Source organism: Balaenoptera borealis (genome assembly GCF_965194805.1).
Source record: "Balaenoptera borealis genome assembly, chromosome: 4".
Taxonomy (NCBI): domain Eukaryota; kingdom Metazoa; phylum Chordata; class Mammalia; order Artiodactyla; family Balaenopteridae; genus Balaenoptera; species Balaenoptera borealis.
Window position 1 is genome coordinate 77712660 of NC_138861.1, and position 20735 is coordinate 77733394.

Consider the following 20735-nt stretch of genomic DNA (forward strand, 5'->3'; position numbering starts at 1 on the left):
GTGCTGGACTTTATTCCTTTTTTATGGCAGAATAATATTCCATTGATTGGACATACTAAATTTTGTTTACCTGTTTATCAGCTGGTGGACAGGTCAGTTGTGCTGTGGTGTGGTCCACATGCTGGCTGATTGCTTCCTCCTGCTGCTGTTTAATTTGTGTCTTTATCCTCTGTTGTTCTCAGAGACTTGAGAGAAACCTCACATTCTTGAAAGCTTGGTTGTCAGACTTTAGTGTGTGAAAGAACTACCTGCCGCACTTGCTAAAGGTGCAGAATTCCAGGCTCATCAGCAGAGAGTCTGATGGAGTCTGATTGGAGAGGGGACTCAGGAATCTGCAATTTTAACCCACCAGTTGATGCAGGTATTCCCAGAATACACTTTGAGAAATTCTGCTAGGTGTCCCTAAACCTTGATTTTAATAGCACTTGACATTTCACAGAAAAGCCATAATAGCAACCTGGTAGATTATTGACTAAGACTTTTAAAAAACAAAGTTGGAAATATTACCATAGAATTACTATAATAAAAAGGGCCTAAGTTAATACCCTGGCTGATGTCTTCTGGGTTGGAGATAGACGTTTGCAGGAATGATGGCCAGGAGAATTGTGTTGTGGTTGGTAATTAGCCACCCTGGAGTGAGTGAAGTAGCCAAATTGAGTTTTAAAGGCAATGAAAGCCAAATAGCCTCTAAGAATTAAATTACTGCACCAATCTTTACAGTACTGACCTCAACATTTACAAATGTGCTCAGATCGATTAATTAGAATACTTCTTGGTTCAGGAAATTTTAGTTCTTAATCTGAAGCCATTTTCTGTTAGGTAACCAAGAACAAAGTAGGTTGTAAATATTCTAAGAGGGCTCCTCTTTTCCTCTAGAAATAGGCTACAACAAAGTACAGCCATGTTTGCTTCAACACTTTTTCACTATCTAAATAGTGCATTTTAAACACCCCAAACTCCTGAGTATGAAGAGTGGTTTTCCCTTAATTTAATGACAAGGGTTTTCTTCCTTCCTTCCTTTCTCCCTCCCTCCCTTTTTTTTTTTTTAAATTTCTTTTGATGTTGACCATTTTTAAAGTCTTCATTGAATTTGTTACAATATTGCTTGTTTTTATGCTTTGGATTTTTGGCTGCATGGCATGTGGGATCTTAGCTCTCAGACCAGGGATCGAACCCTCATCCCTTGCATTGGAAGGCGAAGTCTTAACTACTGGACTGCCAGGGAAGTCTCAAGGATTTTCTTTCACTTAATAGATGAGTGATGATTTAAAGGTCTTTTAATGGTTCTTGAGCAGCCAAAGTAGCAATAGCAAATGGAGTTCCATTTACTCTGTGCATCTCATTAAGCTATTACAGAAGAGAGTAGTGTGGGAAAAAAACCACCAGTGCTTTTTTGGGCTGTGAGAGAAAAAAATGGATTTCAAGATATGAAAACTTAGTTCTGGGCATTTATAGGAGAGTTGCCAGTAGAAGGGAATGCTTAATTCCTGAGTAATAATAACCTCAACTTCTTGACTCATTAGCCTGACTTGTAATGGGTGAGTGCCTACAGCAAAAGTATATTTTAAAAAACTTTTTATTATGAAAAATTTCAAGCATACCCCCAAATAAGGAGAAGCTTCACATACTCAGCACCAGTCTTCAGCAATTAGCAATATTTTGCCACTCTCATTTCATCTGCCCACCCACCTTTATTTTTACTCAGTCATTTTCAAGGCAATTCCAGACATTATGTCATTTCACCAGTAAAAATTTTAGTATGCATTTCTAGATTGATAAAAACATTTTAAACCATAACTATTTGCCATTATTACACCTAATAATTTTTTTTATTATCCTCTAATACCAGGTCCATGTTCAGATTTTCCCGCTTGTCTCAAAACTCTCTCTTTACAGTTGGTTTTTTCCAATCAGAATCCAAACAAGATCCACACATAGCATTTGGCTATGTGTGTTTTTTTTTTTTTTAGAGTATTAGTCATTTTATTTTTATTTATTTATTTATTTATTTATTTATGGCTGTGTTGGGTCTTCGTTTCTGTGTGAGGGCTTTCTCTAGTTGCGGCAAGTGGGGGCCACTCTTCATCGCGGTGCGCGGGCCTCTCACTATCGTGGCCTCTCTTGTTGCGGAGCCCAGGATCCAGATGCGCAGGCTCAGTAATTGTGGCTCACGGGCCCAGTTGCTCTGCGGCATGTGGGATCTTCCCAGACCAGGGCTCGAACCCGTGTCCCCTGCATTGGCAGGCAGATTCTCAACCACTGCGCCACCAGGGAAGCCCTGGCTATGTCTTTAAGTCTCTTTTATTTGATAATGGTCCTCCTCCTTTACCTGATCACTGATTTGTTGTAGAATTTGGGTAGTTTCTCCTGTAAAATGACCCACATTCTGGATTTGTCCGTTTCCCCTTACTGGCATTTAGTGTGTTTCTTTATCTTCATTTAACTTGTTTCTTTTTCTTTTTTTAACTTGTTTATTTTCTATAAACTGGAGATTCAAGTTGAATTTTGGGTCGAGAAAACCTTCCATACTTCTGGTGCATCACGTTGCAAGGCCCATAATGGCACATTTGTCCCATTTTTCTAGGCTTTATTAGTGGGTTGAGGTGGTGTCCCCCACTACCAAGTTAGCCATTACCCTTTCACTGAATGGCTTTAGCTTCCACTTATGCTCATTCCTTAAACTCTTGTTTCATAGCTGTAAAATAAATTACAAATTTTAAAAAATCACTCCTTCTGCATTTATTAGCTGGACTTCTATAACCAACAACTTTCTCTCAAACACTATTTGATTACCCCCAAAAAACAGGTCATATGGGAAGGGCAGGATAAACTCTTTGCCTACACCCCCCCCAATTTCAGTTATACAACCTCAATAATTACAGGAGGGTTTCATATTATCATGAATTCAGGATTTTTATATTCAGGTTTTATATTCATCAAAAGTATGTTTTTAAAATTGATGTTGGAGATTGAACCATGAAGTGTTGGCATCAGCCTTATGAGACAGCGTTTCTCAGAGTATGGCCACAGACCATATATATCAGAATCCCCTGGGGCATTGGTTAATATGTAAGTTCCTGGTCCCCATCAAGACCTACTGGGTCAGAGTCTTTGGGAGTAGAGCCCTGGAATCTACATGGAATCTGCATTTCTAACAAACTTCTTTAGGGATTTCTAAAATAGCTATGGAATGGATAGCCTTTTGGGACTACCTCATCAGAGCTTGGGGACAAAACACCAAGTGGGTACACACCTGAGCAGTTACTTCAAAATAAGGTCACAAGATCAATGACCACTGATAATTCAAGAAAAGAGAGGTGGATATATTAACTCCTTCAAGAAGGGCCCAACAGACAAGAGTAGTCCTATGCAGTCCTGGACCCTGTACGGTGCTCTACCCTGGTTGAGACAATCTAGGTTCTGACTACCCATTGTTACCAGAACTCTGGGAAACTTTCACAACAGTAACTCCTGTACAGCGTGGCTCTACATGACATTGAACTAATCTCTCCTGTGGATTCCCATGGACCACTGTTGTTCACATCTGTAGCCTCAGATCCTGCACAGCTGCTGTCCACTGGGCCCCAGAGACTCCCACTGCATGATATGCGTCATCGCATCAGGTAACATGGTTCTGTATCCATTAGGGCATGGGGTGCCATTTGTATTTGAAGGATCACTTAGTACTGTTCTCATACGTCCTAGTTTTGAATTGCTTATCTCCTCTAGGGAACATACTTTCAATATTTTATTAAAGTCCCCGAACGCTTGACATTTTGAGCGAAAGATTTGTTTAGTTGGTTTTTTATATGTGATGATCTGTTTTTTAAATTTTATTTGCCTTTATTTATTGAATTTTAAATAGCATTGTTGAATGCACTGACTCACCGGGGTTGGGGGGTGGGGAATACAGATGCTTAGAAGAAGAGCCAAGCTTGCAGACCTTGCCAATTGAATTTTCTACAGATTAGAGAAAGCTAAACTACATCTCTCAGCATGTTTCTACCCATGTACTTGGGAAGAGAAAATGGGAATCAGGCTCCTGGGGCATAACAGAAGTCCCAGATCTCCCTGAATGAACGCAGCCCCATTGTCTGTCAGTGAAGCTCTGTATTATGCCAATATCCAGCCCATGGAAAGAGCATGGCAAAGGACAGCATTGGGCAATCCAGCAGGGCCCTGCAGGGGACCGGAATTACACACACAGCCTGTTTTGAGATTCTTCAAGTTGCTGCCAAAGCCCTGGCATGGAGCTCCAGGCAGAAACCTGGCCTTGATACTATTTGATAAGGGCAGGAGTCATAAATTCAAATGCCTATGGGGGCCAGGAAGGCAGCATAAAGGAGTGAAGAGGCCTGGACAGGAGACTGGTGGATTAGGGAAATATGTCCCCACTGAAGGAAGCCACCCGTCAGCTTCTGGCTGTTACCAGGAGCAAGGTCCCTGAATGGCTAGAGCTTTTGATATTTCAAGAAAGGCTGATAATCTGAATTTTTATGTGGATTCTCTAGATTTCAAATGTTGGCATTAATTCAAATAGATTTTAAACACTGCAATGGTTAAACTAAATATGTCTGTGCATCATTGTTTTGGGGCTTTTGATTTAAGGGAATACAGTACCTTAAATTAATACCGCAGTGAAATAGAGGAGAGCTTGTATTTCCCAGATGGTCCCATCCAGACCAAGATGGTAAAAGTTAGAGTCTATAGATGGTTTGCTGATGCTGTTAGCAGAGACTCAAACCATGAACTTTTCTTTTAAAGAAGACAAGAATGTCTTCTTTTCTTTCTTTTTTAAAATAAATTTATTTATTTTAATTTTGGCTGTGTTGGGTCTTCGTTGCTGCGCATGGGCTTTCTCTAGTTGTGGTGAGCGGGGGCTACTCTTCGTTGTGGTGCGTGGGCTTCTTGTTGCGGTGGCTTTTCTTGTTGCGGAGCACGGGCTCTGGGCACGCGGGCTTCAGTAGTTGCAGCACACGGGCTCAGTAGTTGTGGCTTGTGTGCTGTACAGCGCAGACTCAGTAGTTGTGGCGCACGGGCTTAGTTGCTCTGCTGCATGTGGGATCTTCCCGGACTAGGGCTCCAACCCATGTCCCCTGCACTGGCAGGCGGATTCTTAACCACTGTGCCACCAGGGAAGCCCTCAAACCATGAACTTTATAGGGATAAATTAGCTATATTTTGGTCAGTAGCCAGAGGCTAGACATTTGTAATTGTGTGCCATTTGTCATCTAGAAGCTCTGGATGAATGTATATAGATCATTGCAGAACCATAATTCAAAGTCCATGGTCTATTGATTGTGGGTCAATGGTGACATCTTCCTACAAGAAAGCCATCACATTATAGAGCTAGCCCCCTGACCCCCTTGAGTCCTTAGAGGAAGACAGAGCAGAGTATTTACATGGATTGCTTTATAAAACTCTAAGCCTTGACTTGCTGGCAAAGAAAGTAGTGAGAATTTAGGCAGACTGCTTTGCCTTTCTGAAGAGTGATAGCCAGATAGCATGTTCTGTTGAGATTGGATTTCAGTGTTGAGTTGTCTTCTAATTAGTTAGAGAGAGAAAGCATGGCTATATAATTACAACATGTGGACAGAGTGTTCTTTCATGGTTAACTAAGTGCACTTACAAAATTAATCTGGACTCTGGGAAATTAAATTGAGTTTAAAGAGAAATTTTAGACTTAAGAAAGCACATTGGCGGCTTCCGTGGTGGCACAGTGGTTGAGAGTCTGCCTGCCAATGCAGGGGACACAGGTTCGAGCCCTGGTCTGGGAAGATCCCACATGCAGCGGAGCAACTGGGCCCGTGAGCCACAGCTGCTGAGCCTGCGCGTCTGGAGCCTGTGCTCCGCAAGAAGAGAGGCCGCGACAGTGAGAGGCCCGCGCACCGCGATGAAGAGTGGCCCCCGCTTGCCGCAACTAGAGGAAGCCCTCGCATAGAAAACGAAAACCCAACACAGCCAAAAATACATAAATAAATAAATAAAAAGTTTTTTTTTTTAAAAAAAGAAAGCACATTGAATACAATTTTGGGTATCCTTAAAAGACCAGGAGTGTATGGACTAGAATTCTAGTTCTACCTCTGTCTGCAACCGATATGGGTCTTAATCATTTAACCTCTCCTGGTTCCAAGTTGGTTGAATTAGATGAATCTAACTGTAATATTCAATTATTCTACTTCATTTTTTTTTAAAGCTGGTTGTTTTCTGTTACTGCTTATAGTCGTTGACTATTCATTTTTCTATCTTGTTTCATTTCGAGGAGATATTAGATGAATCCTTCTGTTTGCTAGATGGTTCAGATGGACCTGTCACATATCTATGTTATTATTTTTATACTAGTTGGGACATGGACTGCTCATTGAGATGGGCTTAAAAGGAAATAGGATGATGTGGACTCAGTACCAAAAATATTTTGATGAGCATTATTAAGTTGTATATGGTTCCCTCTGTTCTGCTATAAAAGGAAACACAATCGTTTATTAAAATACAGTATTTTAATACCACAATGAAATACACACACACAAACACACACACTCACCAAAATGGCTAAAGTTAAAAAGTCTGATAGGTCTCCGGCCTCGCTCCCGGGATACCCATCTCGGCTCGCGGGTCGCACTGCCGGGGGCGCGCGCGGGTCGGCGCGGCGGCCTTGGGGCCTGGGCCCGGCCACCGCCTCCTCCTCCGCCGCGGTCTCCGAGGGGCCGCAAGATGCAGCCGCGGGGCCCTCCCCCGGCGTAGTCCCCCACGAACGGGGACTTCACCTCTGTCTCCTCAGCAGACGCGGAAGACCAGCAGCATTGGCATTACTGGGCTCTAGTAATGCAGAATCTGCCTTAATCATAATTTACATTTTGACAAGATCATCCTTCAGTGATTCATATGCACATTAAAGCTTGAGAGGCGCTGATTGAGAATATTATGAAAGATCAACAAAAAGAGGAAAATTTTTTATAGCTAAAAGATCAGGGGCAGTTTAATATTGGTAATATTTTGCCACATTTTGAAAGATAGGTAATGTTTTGTATATGTAGGACGGAGGGAGTATGTCCATATGCAAGGGGCTGCATATGAGGAAGTCCCTAACACCAAGAAATGGCTTAATAAGAATGGGATTTTAAAAAATTCATCATACATAATAAATGCTATGAAAAGGAGGTTCCGGGACTTCCCTGGTGGCGCAGTGGTTAAGAATCCGCCTGCCAATGCAGGAGACACGGGTTCGAGTCCTGGTCTGGGAAGATCCCACATGCTGCGGAGCAACTAAGCCCGTGAGCCACAACTACTGAGCCTGCGCTCTAGAGCCCACGAGCCACAACTACTGAGCCCGTGTGCCACAACTACTAAAGCCCACGCGCCTTAGAGCCCGTGCTCCGCAACAAAGGAAGCCACCGCAATGAGAAGCCCACGCACCGCAACGAAGACCCAATGCAGCCAAAAGTAAATAAATAAAATACTTAATTAAAAAAAAAAAGAGGTTCAAAGGTGGAAGTGGTTAACTGCAGGAAGGGATCAAGGAAGGCTTCAGAGACAGATGAGGTACATTTTGAAGGAAAAGGAGGAGTTCTTCAGGTTGAAAAGAGGGAAGAGCATTCACTTAAAAATTATGCAAATGCAATAATTGGTCGAGGCAGTCCCTGTATTTTATACTTCTCAATCTTCACAGACCTAAAACAATGCTGATTTAGACCATGGGAAAAAAAAGTCTGATAATACTAAGTATAGGTAGGATGTGAAGCAACAGGAACTCTGACACTCTGCTAGTGCAAGTATTAGTATGACCACTTTAAAAACCGGTTTGGCATTATCACCCCATTTGAACACATGCTTACCCTATGGCCCAGCAACTTACACCTAAACGTATATCCAACAGAAATGTGTGCCCCATGTTCACCAAAGGACACATATAAGAACGTTCACAGAAGCATTTTTGGTAATAGCCTCAAGCTGGAAACAAACCAAATATCTGATGGTGTTGAATTTACATATAAATTGTGACATCTTCGTACAACACAATACTATACAGCAACAAAAACTAACAAACTACAGCTTTTCTGAGCAACATGCCTGAATCTCATAATACTGAGCGGAAGAAGCCAGGCAACAAAGAGTTAAACACTGCGTGATTTTATTTATAGAAACACAAACAGAAAACTCAGGCAAAACTAAGCTATGGATTTGGAAGTCAGTGTAGGTTTACCTTCGGAGGAGACAGGATAGTGATTGAGAGGAGTATGGGCGAGGACTTCAGGATGCTGGTTATGTTCTATTTCTTTACCTGGGTGGTGGTGCACAGGTGTGCCTCTTTTGTGACAATTCACTTAAGATTTATGCATGTATTTATGTTTTAATTAAAAATTAAATTTTCTGAATGTATGTTTTAATTTAAAATATTAAAAACATAGGAAAGTTTCATGCTTTGTGCTTAGACGTGATATCAACAGCTCTTTTAAAAAGTTGTAATAACCTGTAGGAATCAATAATAGCTGTTGCTGAAACATTATAATAGTGACTTCAACTAAATGGCTCATAATTACCCCCCCCAAAAGAAGATAAGTAAGCTATCTTGAATTGTCCTTTTTATTCAAAAATAAAGTCTAAATAGCAATGAGTATAGTGTGCTTCAAATGGAAACATCGACAGGATCATTGTTTCAAAGGTTCCAGTTGAACCAGAATTCCATCAAAAACAGCATAAATCACTTGTAATCATTTGAATCAATTAGTACTCTTGAAACTTTTGAATCTATTTACCTAGTTCATGCAGAGCTTGAAAGGCTTGAGTATGTATAGCATTCAGAGCTGTCAGCTCCTCAGAGCCTATCTCTTTTTGGTCACTGGTGACAGCGAGTGATGACTGGCATGTGTATAGTGCTTTTCAAGGTACATAGCACCACAGCCACCAGTAGGAGGATCTGCTTATGTGGCCTTATCAGTGTCACCCTTAATTTGGCTGTCTGACCCTATTTTCTGAGAAGAAATGCAAGAGTAGAACCCTAAACCTTCACTGGGGACAAAGTTGTACAGTGAGAGAGTTCAGGACAGTCTTATCTTGTTTTCAATGAACCACATGGTTGCCAGCTTTCTAGAAGGGCATGATCACAAAAGGAGAATTACAGGTGCTGCTGCCTGAGGGAAGTCTCATTCCAGGTGCCACTTGTGAATCCCTGCCCTTCCACCAGGTGGCAGTGGTGGTCGGGAGGCTGTTAAAACTATGGAAGTGATCACATATGGGCTGGGAGCACACTAGGGTATAATCTGGTGAGAAGGCATACATCTTTCCTTTATTGTAAATAGTGTTTATGGACATGGACAGAATGTAAATGCCCCCAAAGAAAGCCTGTTCTAAATCTGATTAGGCTATTAGAACAACTATTCTCTTACCCTAGAGAGTCTTCTTCTAATCTTATCCTTTCAATCGCCCATTCAACAAATATTTTTTTTTTTTTTTTTAGAACTATAACTATGGGAATTAAGTAAGGGAGCCCTTGCTTTTTTTTTTTTTAATTTATTTATGGCTGTGTTGGGTCTAAATTTCTGTGCGAGGGCTTTCTGTAGTTGTGGCAAGTGGGGGCCACTCTTCATCGCGGTGCGCAGGCCTTTCACTGTCGTGGCCTCTCTCGTTGCGGAGCACAGGCTCCAGATGCGCAGGCTCAGTAGTTGTGGCTCACGGGCCTAGTTGCTCCTCGGCATGTGGGATCCTCCCAGACCAGGGCTCGAACCCGTGTCCCCTGCATTAGCAGGCAGATTCTCAACCACTGCGCCACCAGGGAAGCCCTCAACAAATATTTTATTGAGTGCCTTCTATGTGCCTTACTATTCTAAGGGGTATGGCAGTAAACAAAGCAGTCAAAACCTCTAGGGGGTGATGGAGCGTCCATTCCTGTCTACTAAGAAGATGGAGGCCATCTCATGTTAATTTCCTCAATCTAATGGATGTACTTCCTCCTTTCCAAAGCTCTTGGGCCCTTGACATGACCCCTACCCTTCCCATAAGGGCACCCCATCAAGCCTTACTTGTAGATTCACTAGCTCCTCACATTTTGATGACGAATGTACTAATAATTATGGTAAAAGGGATAAATAAGATGACCAAACCCTTCCATTGATTCCCTTGCCTCCCTTAAGGTGCTGAGATCTCTCCTTATTTTATGACCAAATCTCTCTAGAAGTCTTATTTCTAAATGAGGGAAGCTCATTTGCTTCAACTTCCTTACCACACACTTACCTTCTAAACCCTGCCCTCCTCATACCCATGAGGGCTGTAAATTCTATATAATTCAGATCAGAACTTAGAGGAAAGAGAAAACCACCAGGAAAGCAGGGTGGTGAGTAAAATGGCTCTGATTAAGTGAGCCAAGTGTGGTAGGTAAAGAATTAATTACCTGTCAATTATCTGAGAGCCTCCTGTGTGCACCTAGCGTTGTGCCAGGCATTTCAGGTTTCTAAAGAAGCGTCAAGGGACTTCCCTGGCCGTCCAGTGAGTGAGACTTTGCCTTCCAATGCGGGGGCGCTGGGAGGGTGTGTGGGTTTGATCCCTGACCAAGGAGCCGGGATCCCACATGCCTTGCAGCCAGGAAGCCAAGGCATGGAACAGGAGCAATGTTGTAACGAATTCAATAAGGACTTTAAAAATGGTCCACATCAAAAAAAAAAAAAAAAAAATCTTAAAGGAACGTCAAAAGTGACCTCTGATAAAAACCTATCAAGAAAGGTGAAACTGGGAAGTCTTCCTCTGGAAGTGAGCTTTGAACGGAGTTTTGAGGAGTGAGTGGACTTGAAATAGAAGGAAGAATAATCATCGGAGGGTGAGGCTGCAGGCCTGGAAGCATGGAGAGTGATGTAAATATTTGATTTAAAGGAGGTGCTTGCAAACCAGGCAGAGACCCATTCCATGAAAGTAATTTTGAGCTCTTCAATTGTCTAGTTCCCTATCTCTTCTTCCCTTGAAAGCCGAACACCTTTAGTCTGTTTTCTCACCTCCCTCTTATTTATTAATCCATTCCAATATGGATTATCTAATATCCAATATCCTAACTGTTCCATGCAAACTGCCTTTGATAGAATTCAAAGAACTTTTGAGTAATAGGTTCTGGTGAAATAATGCTTAAATGAATCTGGGCAAGTTACTTAAACTCTCTGAGCTTCAGTTTTCTCTCTAAAATGAGGATTATATATATGCCTTCCTCATAGGGCTGTCAGAAGGATTAAATGCATGTTAAAGTTCTGTTCAAGAATTGAACATTGTTACTATTATTAATCATCTTCTTTCATCTCTTAGCTGTATTTGATACTTTTGACTACCCCCTCCCATCTTAAAATACTCTGGAGTTTGCGATGTTGCATGTTTGTTTGCTTTCCTTCTACCATGTTAGCAGCACTGTGTTAGTTTTCTTTGGCTCCTCTTCCTCCGTCTGATCTTGCATAGTGGAGCTCTTTCTGACTATCCCTTCATCTATTCTCAGTCAAAACTCCTTGGCAGGGCTTCCCTGGTGGCGCAGTGGTTGAGAATCCGCCTGCCAATGCAAGGGACACGGGTTTGAGCCCTGATCTGGGAAGATCCCACCTGCCGTGTAGCAACTAAGCCTGCATGCCACAACTACTGAGCCTGTGCTCTAGAGCCCGCGCGCAGCGACAAAGACCCAATGCAGCCAAAAATAAATAAATAAAATGAATAAATTCATAAAAAAAGAAAACCTCCTTGGCAAAACTCTTCCTAGGCAATTTCATCCATAACCACATGTCCTCTGTTATCTTCTATATATTAATTACCTTTAGGTTTATCTCCAGTCCAGACATCTCTTCTGAGCCCCAGTGGTACCTGATATAACTTTTCAGGTGTTTCATGGTTATCTCCAACTCAACACCTCTGAAACCAAGTTCACTTCTTCTCAACCACCTACACCTGCACCTTCTCCTCCAGCATTCTCTATTATAAAAAATGACAGTCCTTTTCATTCTAGTCAGAAACTTGGGTCTCATCTTTGACTTATCCTTGTCCCTCATCCCAGTAAATCACCAAATTCAGCTAACTACCTCCAAAAAAATGTCTTCGATCTATCTGCTTCTCCCCTTTCCATTGCTATTCCTTACCTAAACCCAGGCTCCCAGCAGCTCTGGGACTCCCTCTCCACAGATTTCTAACTGGCCTCCTCCCCTAGAGCCCTTTTGCTCTCCTTCAACCCTCTTTCCCCACACAGTAGCCAGCTACAGTCATCTCTTCTTTCAGTTAATCAAAATGTATTAACAAATAGAAATCTAATCATGTTCCAACCTAGCTTAAGAGTCCTTCAATGGCATTTCAATCGGCACTTCAAAATAAGCCAATTGTTTCAAAGACTTAGGGAATCTTAACCACGCATAAATACACGCATGATTTTAGATGCAGTTTCCCCGTTGTAGGAACTCACTCCAAAGTTAGCTTATCCTTATTTTATACTAAGTGCATGCAAAAAGTAGTGAAGACGTTCATAAACAACAATTTCACATTAGAAATTGAGCAGTACGAGTGCTGTGACTGCCTTCTCTTATCCTCGGACCACCGGCGCCTCACACAGCATCTGGCCCAAAGCATGTCTTCAGAATTTGTTTGATACATGATGAAAAAGGGAAAAGGCTGTTATAAAGTTCCTCACAGAATTGAAATATAATCCTCAGAAACCAGTTTGGTTTTAAAGTACAGTCAGGAAAATGTTTTCCCCTGAGACAGCCAAATGTTTACTAGCACTTGCATCTCATATGAGCTGCAATAACCTATTTGGCAATGAGGAAAAAAAGGAAAGGAACGAATGTGCCCGGCACAGTGCCTGAGACTGGATGAGATTTTTTTAAATGCACAAGACAAGGTTCCTTCCCTCCAGTAGCTTCCAGGCCACTTGGAGAGAGGCAACTGTCCAAATATTTAATATCTGATTTCTTGGCTGCTCTTATGGACAAGGCACTGTGTCCTTCTTAGGTGTAAAATGGTGAGCAAAAACAGACCTCTCTCTCACTTCACATCTGAGGGTTGGGAAACACACATTAATCAATCAATCACATGCACAATAATAATAGCAGTGTCACTTATGTAGTGGTTAGTGCATGCCAGGCATATTTTTTGTACTCTACATAAACTAACACAATAACACTCTATGAAGGGGCCTCTTCTTTTTATGGATACAGAAATCTCCGCATAGAGAAGTTAAGACACTTGCCCAAGATCATACACCTAGTCCAGAGAGTCTGGATCCAGGATTCATTTTTTAACCACCCATTCTACTGCCTCCATGCTGTGTGCTAGATGGCATAAGCATATTCACAAATATAAGGTCCATGAAGGGAAGAATGATGGCGCTGTAAGAACATATGACAAAGGCATCCCATCTTGTCTCAAGTCATCTGAAGGCTGAGTGGTGTTAACTACGCAAAGAGGGGAAGCAGGAGGGGGCACTGACACAAAACTGGTAACGACAGAAGGGTGAGCATGGAAACACCTGGATATAGTTCATTGGTGGTGGTGGGAAGCAATCTTGGATGGCATCACGGAGGAGGCAGATCTAGAGGAGGAAGACCTGGAAAAATCCATGGAGTGGTTAGAGAAGAGAGGAAAAGGAAACACCATGAATTCAGAATGAACCTAATGAATTTTGGACATAGGGAGACAATGCTGTATTAGAATTGTTTCAGTTGTGAGCAGCAGACACTCAATTTGAACTACCAAAGAAAACAAGGACTTTACCACCTTGAGGTGCTGAAGAGTCCAGGATACAGATCTGGCAGCCACAGGATAAATGATGTCGTTGGGATCTCTTTTACATTTCTCAGCTTTATTTTTCTTCATTCTCAGGAAGTGGAAAGATGGCAGCTCTAGATTTTATCATATCAGCTCAGCAAACTCAGGAAGGGGAGCACTTCTTTCCCCAAAGACCCAGGGCCAACTCTCATTGGCTCAGTTTATATTACATCCTCCTAGCTGAACCAATCATTGTGGCTGGGCCATGAGGTGCTCTCATTGGCCAGGCCTGGATCATGTGCCTTCATCTGTTTAGTGCTAGCCTATGTTCCGTCTCTCCATTTGCCCACTTTTCCCAGTTTTAACTCTATACGTTTATACCAGCTGGCCCCTATATGTGGAACACTTTTCCTCAAAGTTCTCTCATTAGCTTGTCAACATTTTCATCATTTTACCTCTTACCACCTCCAAGTAATGTTTCCTCCCTGAACAAGGCTGAGGTTACAATTATTCTTCTTCAACTGATGCCTTTTCCAATTTAGATCTGTGAACACCAACCTTGTAGTAGTGTAAAAATGTATTTAATTATTCATGAGTCTGACAAGATCTGCTGTGCTCAATTGATTTGCTGTGTTTGTAATTCACTGCCTGAGTTTCAATCTGGATGTTTGTCTATATTGAACACTTCAGTTTTAGGCTTTAGGCTGTTAAAAGGCATGCAAAGGATGCCTTGCTAACGTAGCACTCAGTAATCGAGTGATGTTCAATTTTCATTATGTCAATGGCATTTTCAATCCTGTGGACTTTGCCATCCATTATGCCAATGTTGGCAGAAATACTGAACTCTGTTATGGTATAAAATTTCCATATCATTTAAGGTTTTGGATTAATGCCTTCGTAGTGGAATGTCTGTGAAATTGAGTCCCAAGGCCTGAGTTTTAGCCTTGAGGTTGCTCCTGAACTTGTTTTATGACTTTCCTCAAGTATTTAAACCTTTCCAGGTGTCAGTTACCCAACTGGCCATAGGTGGGGTGTTTTGCTGCCTTCTCCTCTCTTTAAGGTGCTCAGCCAGATTAGCACACCAACTTCAGTTGTAACATTTGGGGAACATGATTGAGGTAGGATACTTGATACCCTAAGCCTTATTTTACTGATCTACAAAAGGTGATTATAATAGCATCTATTACCTGATGATTATGTTGGTGCCTATAGATTATGAATGTAAAGGGCATCATGACTGACAATGGTAAAAAATCAAAGCGAGCTATCATCATCCTCAGGATCTGTTTGGAAATAAGATGTAGGCAGAATGACTTAACATAAGCAGGAATTTTTTCCTTAAATCCATTAAATATACAGAGCCAAGATGACCCCAAGGAAACTTTAGTCGCTGTTGTTTGTCTTATTTCCATCCCAGGTCCTAGGGATGTTAGCAATCGATGGTTCTCAAATCTTACAATGCCTAACACTACATAGATAATGGAGGACAGGAAGCGTGCTATTTTCCCAGTATGTTCCTCTTGGTTAGATATAAGCTATCTTCAATTATATTAACTGCTCCTCTAATTCGATTTGTCATTAAATATACTGGTTTAAGAATTACCCCACGTTGCGCTTGTACAACTTCTCTGTTGAAGGCACTGAATTGCAACCTTGTATGAGAATTGTTTCACACCTTCGGAAATGGGCTCCTCCACTTCACAGGAACATATCTGCTAAATGGTGTGGATTCGCCCTTTGAGTCAAAACCCACGACCTTTTATGCAGGAAATGTGTATAAGCCGATACAATGACCCTTCTCAAAACCTAAAGAGGTTGGGTGTCCCCAAGAGAGGTAGGTATTTCTAGAAGACGCGGAAAAGTTTGGTTTTCGTTCTTTCTAGATTCAAATCGCTCCTTGGACCGTCCCTAGTCCTTGTCCAGAACCGAGACTTTCCCTTTGTACCTGCTAATGTCGCAAACTGCCCGAGCGCGCCGTGGCTGGCCTCCCCTCAGAGCCAGATTCCTGTCCCCTCCCGGCGCCCTCGATCAGGCAGCCGGCCCGCGGCTGGCTAGGGCTCTGGACATTCCCGTGTCCTGACCCTATTTACTTCTTGGGTCCCTGCGGGTGCCATTTGGCTGGAGCCCCGGGGAGAAACGAAAAGTTGGATGTAGTCACCCCTACCCCTTGCCTCCTCCACTCGCCCAAACATAAAAACCCGGGGCTGCTGGGGGCCGCGCGGCAGGAAAGAAGAACAAATGAAGACCGAAAGCGGCCCCCTGTCCCCGGCGACGTGCCTCGCTTCCCCGGCCCGAGGGCAGCCCCTTCCGCCGGCCGACACCCCACGCGGGCGCGGTCCCTGCTTCCCGGGCGGTGCCGCGGGCCGGAGGAGGCCGCCGACGCGTCGGGGTCCGCGCGGGGGACCTGCGGCAGCCGCGCGAGCGAGGGCCTGGCCGCGCATTCCAACCCGTTCAGAGTGAAGCAGGACATCAGAAGAGAAAAAGAAAAAGGCCGAGCCGGGGTGGCCGGGGGCGCGGGCGGGCGGAGGAGGGAGGAGGAGCCGCGTGGACCCGGGCCGGGGCTGGGGCCGGGGCTGGGGCCGGGGCCGGGTCGGGGCCGGGCGCGCGGCGGGAGCGCTCGGGGCGCGGGCTGCACGCGGCGCTCGGGCCGCCCCTCCTCCCGGCGCCGCCGGCCGCGGCCCAGGCTCCCTCGCTCCGCCACTCCCCGCCCCTCCGCTCTCCCTCCCGCCTCCCGCCTTCCCCGCCCTCCCCTCCTCCTCTCCTCCCTCCCGGCCTCCCTCTCCCAGCCAAATTGAAAGCCGGACCCCAGGCCGCCTCCCCGCCGCCGCCGCCGCCGCCGCCGCCGCCGCCGCGCCCGGCCTCCCCGCGAGCGCTCCACCATGGCCGGTCCTGTTTTCACCTTATAAAGATGGCGGTGCGGGATCGCTGTAACCTTTAGACTAATGACTGTCCGAAACATCGCCTCCATCTGTAATATGGTGAGTGGCCGCCGCCGCCGCCGCCGCCTCGGGGGTCGCGCCCCAGGCGCGGCGAGGCGAAGAAAGGGAAACCCGAGCCGCACGCCCGCCCGGCGGCCGGTGGGGGTGGGGGCGGCGGGGGCGGCGCGGCGCCGCCAGAAGTTCCCGGCCACCGGGCTGGGCGGGCCGGTCGCGGCCCCGAGCCCCCCGCCCCCTTCTCGGCCCCGGGACCGGGGACCCCGCTTGCCGGTCCCCGGGCCGAGCCGCTGCGCCTCCGCCCTCGGGTTGCGGTGGTAAGCGTCTTGCGGGGGAGGCAGAACCCGGACGTCCCGGGGGACCGGGTTGGAGGAGAAGCTGGTGGGAGGGGGGGCACCCATCCTGTCCTTGCCACAGAAAAAGCCCTGCCAGACTCCCTGACCGCCCTCATCTCATTTTTGAGTTAACTCCTTAAACTGTATTTAAGATTCACTTTGCAGAGGCAATAGGTGTATCTGGTGAGATCTGAAATGTGATAGAGCTGTAAAAAAGTGCAAAATTGTGGTTAGGGAAGTGAAGTTCTACCTGGTTTAGGAAAGCACGGCATTTGCTTTGGATGCCTCAGTTTTCCCATCTGTGAAAGGGGGACAAGGTTATAAGGTAGTAACAATTAGAGGCCCTAAGGGTGGGGCCGGCTGGGGGCGTGGAGGAGGTCTCCAGGATTATCCTGCCTGATCCACTGTAGACCCAAGCGCGGACTGGTGGGCGTGGACACAGCAAGGGGACCTTGCTGGGCTCCGATTTGGACTGGGTCCATGACGTGGTGATCACTTTAACTTGGGTTTCTCCCATTGCTTTCCCTTCGTTTTCATTTTCTGCAGGAACAGCCTCCAGCCCTTGAGTCCCCAGGGTGCATCCTGCTGGTACCTCTACTTGTCAGAGCCTTGGAGAGCACAGCTCGCCCCCTGGAGTAAGGCATTGCCTTCCTGTGCAGGATGAGAGAGTGTGTGCTTTGCCTTGGCTCTCCAGGGTTCCCCCGCCCCCCATCAAGTCTCCCCTCCCCCCGGCTGAATGGAACACATGCTCTTTTAATGACAGTTTGGGGGAACCTCCCTTGAAGCTAATAATACAGGCCACTAAAGGGAATCTGAGGAGGCTTGATTGAGAAGCCTGGGAGTAAGGTGATCTGGCTGCCCTTCCCCCATCACCAAGCTTTATAAATCTTCTGTCCCACATTCTGTTGCAAGATTAACACATGGGAAAGGAGCATTAAGGAGCCATGTGTTAGCTCAGGGGTGGAATCAGAACCCACTGGTGCTGGCTTCAGTTTTCAGCACCGTTGGACACGGCTACCGCTGTGGTCAGCAGAGCAGATGCTGGGCCTTCCCAGAGTGATAGCTGCAAAGGTATTGGTGCAGGACCAGATGTGGTGAGTGGCTCCTGGCACGTTTCCATTTCCTCTCTGCCTTCCTTCTCCACACAGAGACAGGTCTCCTGCTCCTTCCTGTCGAGTGGCATTAACGTTGCTTGGTGTAGTGAAAAGATGATGCCTTTCTTCTCCGTCTCTCTGTCTGCTAAGACCAGCTCCTGAGGGGAACTCTGAAACCAGAGCATCTCCAATACTCTCTTTTGTGCCTGCTGGGGTGGCCTCGGGCTTACAGGGCAGTGAAGCTCTTGGTGGTGTTCCTGTCCTGCTTGTGTGTGGCGACACCTCTCTGTATTGAAGCAGGCTGGAAACTTGAGAGCTAGCATGTCCCAAGATGAAGTCAGTCCCCTGCTTTTTTTTTTTTTTTTTTTTTTGGCCCTCAGTGCAGTTGGGGCTTCTTGGCACACCTGAGTAGAATGTCACAACCTGTTTCCAGTAAAACTTGGCCAGGGAGGCAAGCTGTAGGGAGGACGTGAGAGGAGCGGGCTAGCACTGTGTCTGGGAAAGTTGGCGCCTCTTATGGAGTCCCTAAAAAGGCACCAAATTTAGGGTCATCACCCAGGTGAGGTGAGGAACCAATAATTCATAACTAGGGGGTCTTACGTTTCTGTATGGACACTGTGCCTGGAGTAAGTGATATGAAGAGCTTGGGCTCTAAAGTCAGACTTCCTGGGTTCAGTGACCTGCTTCTAACATATACTAGCTTTTTGTCCTTGAACAAGTTGCTCTCTCTGCTACTTTCCTTATCTATAAGAAGGGGATGATAATGGTTCCTACCTCATGGGACTCTTGTATTAAATGAGTTACTGAGCCTAGTATGTAGCAAGTACTCACTGAGTGTCAGTTGTTATCAACATCATCTTTCTCATTATTATGTCATCTTCAGTGGTTTAAAGGACAATGGGTTTGATGTCTTCTTGTACCTGATGGAAGCAGCCACTGAGATAACCCACATGTTCATTTATGCAAACCAAGCTGACTGCAGTATAGGCAGGCTGGGATGGGAATCCTTAACTCCGCCCCTTATAAAAGGCTGCTCGGGTCATCCTGGCCCCTCCCAGTCTTGCTTCCCACAGAGGAGGCTCTGTGATGAGGAGACTGCTGTCTTTTCACTTGATCAAACATACATTTTCATTGGACCTCTCTTTAGATTCTTCACTTGATGATGAATTGTTTCCAGGTAGGTTTTCTATGGGTCTCTCCTCACTGTTTCTTTCATTTCTCTCTGGGGCTCTTACTGATCCTTCCCACTCCCAACTCCATTTGGTCCCAGCTGATCTGAGTCATAGTAAGAATGAGTGGCAGTTTTTTTTTTTTTTTTAAACAGGTCATTTGGCATATTTTAAACAGGCTGATGTGTGTCCAGAAAGAGTGTTAAAAGATATCATCCTTCTAGGTAAGACTTGTACAAACCAAGACCTAGCATTGAGAAGTGGATTTGTTTCATCCAGCCGGCAAGAAAGGACCCAGCAGAGCAGGAAAAACCTTGTCGCAAATCCTTTGTGTGATTGAAAAATAAACACCTTCTCTTTTCCCCACACTTCTTGTGCCAGTTTTAGATACAGGGGTTGTGGAAAATATTCACATCCCTCCACTTGTCCCCTGCCCCCCTGAAGTTTTATAGTCCACTCGCAGTTTAATGCGAGTTCCCATTTGTTTTAATTTCACTTCGTGTGAATTCCTGCCGTAGTGATTCTTGATCAACCTGCTTAGGGCTTGTCAGCTTAGCCACACAGCATGTCTGGTTCAGAGATAGTAAAGCTTGTTTGGCTGGTGTGTTGTAATTTTTTAAATGTACTAGCTGCTACCAAGCATAAGGAAATGTTCCTTGTTGATAATCCTCTGATTTTTGTCCAGACCAATGGATTTAACTTCCTACATATTTTTATGGCCCTACAAATGGAAGGTTTTTGGGGGGTAGATTTTCTGTTTGAAGAGCCTGAGGAATTTTCTAAAGAGGAAGCATTTGTTAGGAGAAACCAAATGTGCCCTCTAGAAATGTGACTTGTACTGATGCAAATTGGCCTAAATCATCAAATCTTAATTTCACATGTTAATAGCGCTGTAAGATGTGCCATGGAAGAAATGCTGTGTGTCAAATAGATTACATTTTGTTCCTGAAAGTGGCCATCTGTTGAGGACCTTTATATTAGTGTTGGCACATATTATGTGCAGGTACTTAATTGAATGAGGTGAGCCCCTGTCCCCAAGGAGCTCAGTGGTTTCTTATCTTGTGGGTAAAACATTGGTAAAGATGAAACAATTTCAATACAGTGTGGTATCCACAGGGATAAAGGTTGAACAGAATCTCAGAAGCGTTTCAGTGGACTGATGAACACAGCAGGATGTTTCTGTAATATAATTTGCATTTGACTCAAGTTTGACTATTTTTTTTATTTTATATGAGGACATGATTACAGTCAGCGTAACTTAGAACTGGAATCTGTGCCATTGAGTGTCTCTCCAGCTAAACCTGAGTCTAATGGTGCCTCTGGACAAATTGTTGTTATTTCTTGGGACCTTAGTTTTTTTCCTCAGCTTGTAAAACTGATATATATATTTTTGGTTGTCAAAAACTTCTTAGTGAGTAGTAGTTTCTGGAGTCTTGAGTGGCTAACTACTTTGTTTAAAACTGTGTGTTGAATTTACCAGATATTACCATTTCA

At 44.6% G+C, this 20735-nt stretch overlaps 1 protein-coding gene across 4 annotated transcripts in view; it reads left to right on the plus strand.

The window, feature by feature from the left end:
* The first annotated feature begins 16067 nt into the window (after positions 1-16067).
* USP46 (ubiquitin specific peptidase 46) overlaps positions 16068-20735 on the plus strand; it is a 63605-nt gene continuing 58937 nt past the window's right edge. The window contains exons 1-2 of one of the 4 annotated variants that reach the window (XM_082390725.1): positions 16667-16688; positions 17525-17613. Coding sequence is in view for 2 of the 4 variants with exons in the window: in XM_082390718.1 (XP_082246844.1) it covers positions 16653-16688 (36 nt within the window). In the remaining 2 variants the exon portion in view is untranslated. Of the gene's footprint in view, positions 16689-17524; positions 17614-20735 lie in introns of all 4 variants that reach the window. The other 3 variants (XM_082390718.1, XM_082390722.1, XM_082390720.1) reach the window with 3 other exon arrangements.